At 38.8% G+C, this 8,369-nt stretch overlaps 1 protein-coding gene across 1 annotated transcript; it reads left to right on the forward strand.

Annotated features, from left to right (window-relative positions):
- Positions 1-1,430: 1,430 nt before the first annotated feature.
- Positions 1,431-2,707, forward strand: LOC141813004 (tropinone reductase homolog At5g06060-like). The gene is made up of 4 exons (XM_074700944.1): positions 1,431-1,572; positions 1,650-1,857; positions 1,936-2,259; positions 2,376-2,707. The coding sequence occupies exons 1-4, from the start codon at positions 1,511-1,513 to the stop codon at positions 2,550-2,552; spliced, it is 771 nt and encodes a 256-aa protein (XP_074557045.1). The 5' UTR covers positions 1,431-1,510; the 3' UTR covers positions 2,553-2,707.
- The last annotated feature ends 5,662 nt before the right edge of the window (positions 2,708-8,369 follow it).

Here is an 8,369-nt window from a genome sequence, read left to right on the forward strand (position 1 = left end):
ACTAGCCTGGCCGAGACGAGGCTCGGGACAGATGCGGCTGAGATGAGACTCGAGACCGAGATTGTCAAAACAAGGTTCGAAACCGAGATGGCCGAGACGGGACTGAGACGACCGAAAGGAGACTTAGGACAAAGACGACAGAGATGAGACTCGAGACTGAGATTGCTGAGACGAGACTCAGGACCGAGATGGACAAAATGAGAATCGTAATCGAGAAGGTCGAGAGAAGACTTGAGGCCAAGACTCGAGACAGAGACGACTGAGCGAGAGGAGACTCGGGATCGAGATAGCCAAGACAATACTTGGGACGAAACTGGTTGAGATGAGACTCGGGGCAGAGATGCCTGAGATGAGACTTGGGACCAAGTTGACCAAGATAAGATTCTGAAATATTTTCCGATGAAACAATCCGTTTAAGAAATATTATGAAATATTTTTTTAATTTTAAAAATGATTTTTTTTAATGATTTTTTTTCGTATGATACACGGAGGCAATATATTTCCATCGCATTAATAATAATTTGAAAAGTTTGTACGTCGCAACTTTCTTTTCTTTTCTTTTTAACTTTTTTTATTTTTCTGACAATAATGGGAGATTCAACTTTGAGATATGGTCCACCTCCATCATTCACATTTATTCAAGCTTCAGCCCCACTGCAATTAGGAACGCCAGACGTTTTTATGCCAACGGCGGTTCGTGGTCAAAGGCGCAGCTAACGCGCACCCAAAGCGTTGAAATAAATTACTGGCAAATTTAAATTAATAAAAACGTCTATTTAAATTAATAAAAGCGTGTATGGGTAATCCGGTTAAATTACATTCAGATACCAACATTAATTTATGATCTGTTGGAGTAGTTTGCTTGTCAAGCTCCGTGACAGAGAATTTGTCGGCTTTCCCTGAAATCTTCACCTAAAAAATGCTAAAGTCTAATATAATTAAAGAGTCATGGACCTTGATTATGACTTTATACCTACCAACTTAGCAGCCATTCTGACATAAATTACAGCGAACACAATTCACGGTCCATCTTTTTTATCCAATAATAATATAAATGTATAATTTCTTTTTAATTTTTGGAAGAAAAATAATTTGAGGTGGTGGGTGGGCGCAGACCGCCACAAAAAAAGTTTGGTAGATGGCACTCCAAGTCGCCATTTAGCTTTACTGAAAATGGGAAGTCCGCTGCATAACTAAATCATAAAAAATCAAGTGACCAATTTACTGATCTTTCATTTTTTTTGGAAAATTTCACTTTTGCCCTTAGAGCTTACCTGGCAATTTTCTATGAAGGACGGCAGACACAACTAAGTAAAAAAAAGCAACACCGATAGCTCGTTGACGTATTAATGGTAACATGATAGAGCAAAGTGCAAAAATACCAAACTTTGGTGGAAAAGGCAAAATGCTCGACTCCTTTATAAAATATCTAATAAGCTTGCTCCTGCCGAGGAACAAAACAAACCCTATTTTATCCAAGGCAAGAAACGCCGGATCGGAGCAGTCATCCATGGAGAAGTGGTCTCTTCTCGGATCGACAGCGCTGGTCACCGGCGGAACTAAAGGAATCGGGTACTTCCGCCTTACTTCCCATTGATTTTCGATGCATCATCGTCATCATGCTTCGTTCTCACCGTCAATTACCGCAGGCGCGGAATCGTGGAAGAATTAGGCCGACTCGGAGCCGCCGTCCACACCTGCTCCCGCACCCAATCCGACCTCGACAAGTCCCTCCAGCAATGGCGCGCCGCCGGCTTAAAGGTCACAGGATCCATCTGCGACGTCTCCTCGCCGGCCGACAGGGAGAAGCTGATCGAGGAAGTGAAATCCACCTTCGACGGAAAGCTCAATATTCTTGTGAGCGATTGGATCTGAAATTTGAGTCCTCTTCTTCTTGATTCACGCAAGCTGAAACTAATTTTTGGCTTTAATTAGGTTTGTAATGCCGGAACAGGAGTGGTGAAGCCGGCGGTGGAGCAGACTGCGGAGGACTACAAGTTCGTGATGAGCACCAACTTGGAATCCACCTTCCACCTCTGCCGGCTCGCGCACCCGCTACTGAAGGCGTCGGGAAACGGCAGCATCGTCCTTATCTCTTCCGTCGTCGGATTCATGGCCGTCGACGGCTTGTCCGTGTACGGCGTTACCAAAGGAGCAATTAATCAGTTCACCAGGAGCCTTGCCTGCGAGTGGGCACGAGATAACATCCGCACCAACTGCGTCGCCCCTGGAACCATCAAAACCCCCATGATCGAACACGTAACTTCAAAAGCCTTAACTCGATCGAGCAGCTTTTGTGTTCTTGAGGCTTCTTGACAGCGAAAATTAAAAAGGAGTTTTGTTGTTTTGTTGTTGTTGTTGTTGGATTGAGGCAGGCGCTGCAGGATGAGACGTTCGTGGCGATGGAGACACATCGCATTCCGGCTGGGCGGTTGGGGGAACCAGAGGAGGTGGCGGCGCTGGTAGCGTTCCTCTGCATGTCTGGCGCGCGCTACATCAATGGGCAAGTCATCTGCGCGGATGGAGGAAGAACTGCGAACGGCAACTTTTGATCTTCTGATCATCTAAAGGTGTGAGATTTCAGGTGTGATGCTAATAAAAGTTAGTTTCCAAGATGGTGAATGTCATAATTTAGACTTATCGTGGTCTAAAATGAAATCTGTTCTCGCAGCTTTATCAAAGGAAAGAGGATTGTTACTATAATTTACCGTATGTACTGTGGCACATGATTTACTCAAGTTTTTAACAATTTTAAACATGTAAATAATTGACACGATTAAGTAGGCGGTTACATGAACCTATGTATCGTAATTATAGCTTTCTGTATTGTTCCGGCTCCTTGCCAACGATAGCTTGTGTCATCAGATAGTGTAATGCTACGTCAACCTGCAGTTTCACGTCGACGAGAAGGGTTTGAAGAAACAGACACTGAACGCACGGATTAGCAGGGCGCCGGGGAATCCCGACATGGCCACTCCGACGCCCAAGTCAGGAAGAGAGAAAAATGAAGTAGTATAACGTGTAGAGAAAATTCAAGATGAGTGATTGTCATACCTGCGGGGTTTATATAGAGGTGGTGGGAGCGATATCCTCGGATCTCTTTGTTTGCCATTGGTGGTGGAGGAGAGATCGTCGGATCGATCTTGTGACAGATTTCGCGCATCTGATGGTTTAGCAATGTAGGTTATCTTCTCTAGATGGCTGGGATCGTACGGGACCAAGTAAGAGGACTTGATCTATATCCCAATCCTTGCAGATAGATTGCTAAACTTGATGAAAAGGTCAGTGTGTTGATCCGTTGATATCTGCTCCGCAACCCGAAATCGAAAATGGGCGATTCGTATGAGTGGTAGGGATGTGCAGGTATGTCGAGAGCTGGGATGGATTGATGAGCTAAGCTAGGTATGCCCCGAGCTCTATATGTACGCCATAGATGAAGGAGGTGATGCTGGGACTAGGTCATGAGGTCGGCATACGATGTTGGGACCAGGTCATGAGGTTGATATGTGATACCAGGATCAAGTTATGAGGTTGATATGTGATATCGGGACCAAGTCATGTGATCGGTATATGATACCGAGACCAAGTCATGAGGTCGATATATGATACCGGGACCAAGTTATGAGGTCGATATGTGATACCAGGACCAAGTCATGAGATCGATATATGATACCGGGACCAAGTCATGAGGTCGGTATATGATACTGGGACCAAGTCATGAGGTCGGTTTATGAAATCAGTTTGGCACTATTATGATCATATGAGGTGGCACTATTATGATCATATGAGGTGGCACTATATAAACACCGAGATTAAGACGAGATCGGTCCATATCTTAACTTCGAATCCTATACCAACCTCTAGGTAAGGTTGGTGATGGATTATTATGCAAGACCGAGCTTGGTAGGGGAAGAGGTTGAAGGGATCTGACCTCCTAGTGAGGTCGGCAGTAGATTGAAACTTCAAGGAGGTCCTCTTAAGTGTCAAGGTGTGCGCTGACCTTTTAATGAGGTATGTGGTTCGATGGGTTGATTGTTAGCTTGGGGCACTAATATTGAACCCACGAGGCGGAGAGATCGGGACCTTTTTGGATGAAGGTTGGGAAGACCTTATATCCGGTATTGAGGAATTTGTTGTCCTCTGAGGGAGGCTGGCCCCCTTTTGCCTTTCCTATTATCTCAAGATATCGGGATCTCCTTGCGTCATTGTCAAGTACCTTCCACGTCACCCTATGTTACTCTCGCCGGATCACGTATTAAATTTAATCTTTTAAAGCGAGCTTAATTATAATTTATATATGCGGATACGAATCGAACTCATTTAAGTAATCTAAGGTTTATCGAATTTTGAATATTGGATGTAGATTAAATATATAGAACCTATTAATCTAATCCGTTATTGTCTAAGATTTCTATATATAGGATTTGATCCTGAGAGTTTAGAACTTTAACTGACATTTTACCTTCATTTTTCATTGACGAAGGTGTTACGATGTCGTCATCCTAATTTCCTTGGAAGATCATTCTCTTATTTTCGTTTCATCTTGTTCCATAAAGATCAAAAAGTTGACGCTATAGGACAAGAATAACCTACAATGACTCTTTAATTAGGATCCTTATTTATATATTGTAATATCTTAAGTTATATTTTGTTAAAATTAGATTCTTCTTTTTTTTATTTTTAATTATCTAAATTCTTATTCAATTTATAAAATTTATACTGTTTAGATTTTTAAGTTCTTTCAATTAGTGTCAAAGTTTAAAATTCTATTATATCATATTTCATTGTTTACAAAATTAGCAGTCTTAGAAAAAATTTATCTACGATGGCGTGTTCTTGAATCGGGCAGCGGATCGCATGACTGTATATTTTGTGGTCGCGTCTGATCGAATCGGTAATAATACTTTCCATAAGCTATCATCTTTGCATGAATTCTTGGGCATTCAGGTTCATGTTAAGGATTCTCTTTGCATATATTGCCCTTGCGGAAAGCTCAATTTGTTCGATCATGGAAAGGATTATGAGGAGTAAAATAAACACTATTAATCTAGACTATTAATTTTATAACCAATTTGATGATGCAATACGATCTATACAATCGAGTGGCATAGGTGAGTTGGTTATGATGCAGCAGACTTGCAGAAGAGGGCAAGGGTTTGAATCCTGGCGAAGCCAGGCAATACCCTCCTGCGTCGTAACCAACTGCACTTTCTCAATTTACCTCATCACAGATGGTCGTGGGACCGCTAAGGTGGCGGATCCACCTTTTTGCAGAAGAGTGTTTTAGAAATCATAAAAGTGCATGAATCATCTGAGTTAAATGTTGAATACATAAGGATTTATGATCGACAGTCATCATTAATCAATTGATTATCTTGAAATTAGATTTTCAAATCAATTGAGGTAATCGATTGAGTGATACCAATTGATTATCATATGGTATCAATTGATTGATAAATCTAATATTTTGAGTTATCAAGTGCTTATCTTAAAATTCTTAAAATCTTATTAGAGCTATTTACATGCATGTTATTAAATTGAACTATTATGTCGATCCAATAAAAGATATATTAGATAAGTTTAGTGTATTTTGAATCAAAGAAAACTATTATTGTGCTGTTGATATTTGAAATCCAACTGCAACATCAATTGTGGTGTTAAATTTTGAAATCCAACAGCAGATGGTGGATTTCAAAATTCAACATCATCAATGTTAATATTTGAAAATCGACATCAAAGTAATAATTAATTTAATTGCTCTCAGAATTAATTCTCAATTGAATTTGATCCTTTATTTAGTTTTCATTTGTAAATTGTAACCTAAAATTTAGCCAAATTGAATTGAAATCCTCACAATGCCACACACCCAACAAAAACAAAAGAAAGAAAAAAAAAGAAGTGGATGTATTTATGACAAAATAAGATGCCTAGTCAGGTAAATTTCATAAAATTCTCTTCTTGGAAGGAAAAAATTAAATGGATTATATAATTTTGATTTAGAAACCTACTCAGGCTAAGCCTTTCCTTAAAATAAATTTACCTTATTTAATAGTAATTAATGAAGTGATGCATTATAATAAATTTATTTGGCTTAAATTTCTAAATACGAACTGTTTTATCTTTCTATTGAAGGTAATTTTCTCTTTATAAATTAACCTATTTTTCTGCACACTATTTGGCAAAATGAATGGATGAATACCATAATTGTTTAAAAAGATTTGGTCAAATATTTACTGATATATATATTTAAAGATCCTTTACTTAAATCTCGACTAATTTTAGAAAGTAAAACAAGTAAAAATAAAATGGTATATACAATCGTTTTTTTTTCTTGTACTAGCATAGATATTAGCATGCGACGTCGGATAAAACATTATATATTTTATAATTTTATTTCTTTGATTTAATGACGTCATAAACAGGTTAAATTAAACCGTGCACATATTTCAATCCGCTATGGACTATAAAAGCGCATATGTGGGCTTCGAAGATCGCCTTGATCTTCCTCTTCTCCTCTTCATCACGGGCAGGATCGGCTCTGTTTGTCTGGGAATCGCGTCCTCCCGAAATGAAAAAAATCTTCTTTTGGTGAGATCCCGACCCTCTTCTTCTATTGTGTCTTACTTTTGTTCTTCTGTGTTCTTTTCTCGCTGGCTCTTGCTTTGAATTGCGGTGAGTTCCTGATCTTTTCCAACGGAGGCTGGTTTATGGAGTTCCAGAATTGGATGTTAATACTAAATGCTGAAAGTCTTTAGCTTTAGTTTTTTTTTTCTTGTGACAGATCTGGCGAACTTAGTTTTGCAATCTCTGTGATTCGGCGGTGGACGAAGCAAAATTTTTATTTGCATATATTTTAAAAACTTCTCTTTTCAAAGAACTATGACCTATTAATATAGAAATTTATCATATTGTTAGAATTATATGTATCCTTTGCAGTTTGATAAAAGCAAAAAAAGAATGTTAAATTCTTCATTATTCTAAACCAGTTAAATCAGACTAAATTTATCTCATTTTATGATGTTTACCTTTAAAAAGACATCCTATGTTGGTTGTTTGGTCTGCAATTAACATAATATTCATCATATATTTTCTGTTTCTTGTCAAGGCGAGGCTTAATAAATTTGGTTTGTTGTTTGGTTTTCAGATCTTCCACCTGATTTATAGAAGTAAATCAATTATTCACCATGAAAGCACTTATTCTTGTTGGGGGATTTGGCACTCGCCTCCACCCTTTGACACTAAATTTCCCAAAGCCATTGGTTGATTTCGCCAACAAACCAATCGTACTTCATCAGGTATGTGCATTTTGGCCCTATACCATGTTGGTACATACATAAATGTAGATATAAAATATCAAGTTTGGCGATACAAAGGATATGTTTTACATATTGCCCTTGTAAATTCTCAAGGAAATAGCCGTGTACATGAGGTGATGAGGATGCCAGGATGAGTTGTGAAAATCTACAACTATTTTACTTCTAGTTGATTTAAGTTTTCCTTTCAATAATTTTGCTGTCATTCATTTGTCAAGCTTTGGGTTTCAGTTCTGCATTTTTGGTTAATTTTGTAATTCCATAAGTAACTTTTCATCCTCTTAATTTTCCTCTCACTCCACAAATCTTTCATCATCTAAAGCTTTCTTCCTGAATTGTTTTATTTTGAACAAGAAAGAAATTGGCATAATTGTGACTTGAATCTTGCACGAATAATTTGCTTGGTTTTCTAGTTGGGAACAATTTGTTGGGTTGCAAGGGTGCAGAACATAGTACTCCCACATCTGAGCATACATGGGAAAGATCTATGGTGTTTAAAAGGATGGAAAGTACTCTCCTATTTGGCATGACGCCTTTCTGGGGAGAGCCCAAGAACAAAACCATGAGAAGGGCTTAGGCCAGAGTGGACAATATCATATCATTGTGGAGATTACGAACATACCATTTTGGACCCAACACAATTGTGCATGAGGTTTTAGTTGGTCTTATTTCTTCTACTGACATGTCAGATCATTTCTTCAGATTGAAGCTCTTAAGGAAGTTGGAGTTACTGAAGTCATCTTGGCCATCAACTATCAACCAGAGGTATGAGAAATCAAATTGATATGCCATGAATATATCTTCATACAGTGGCAGATATACACCAATTCGGCTGAGCTCTCTCTTTGTGATTGTTTAGGTTATGATTAGTTTTCTGAAGGATTTTGAGGATAAACTTGGAATTAAAATGGCAGATGTTCCCAAGAGACTGAACCACTTGGCACAGCTGGTCCCTTGGCTTTAGCCAGAGACAAGCTAGTCGATGGTTCCGGTGAGCCTTTCTTTGTCCTCAACTGCGATGTCATAAGTGAATATCCATTCGCTGAACTAATTCAG

Source organism: Curcuma longa, chromosome 1 (genome assembly GCF_044706935.1).
Source record: "Curcuma longa cultivar G26 ecotype Majalengka, Jawa Barat chromosome 1, ITB_CL_G26_1.1, whole genome shotgun sequence".
Lineage (NCBI taxonomy): Eukaryota > Viridiplantae > Streptophyta > Magnoliopsida > Zingiberales > Zingiberaceae > Curcuma > Curcuma longa.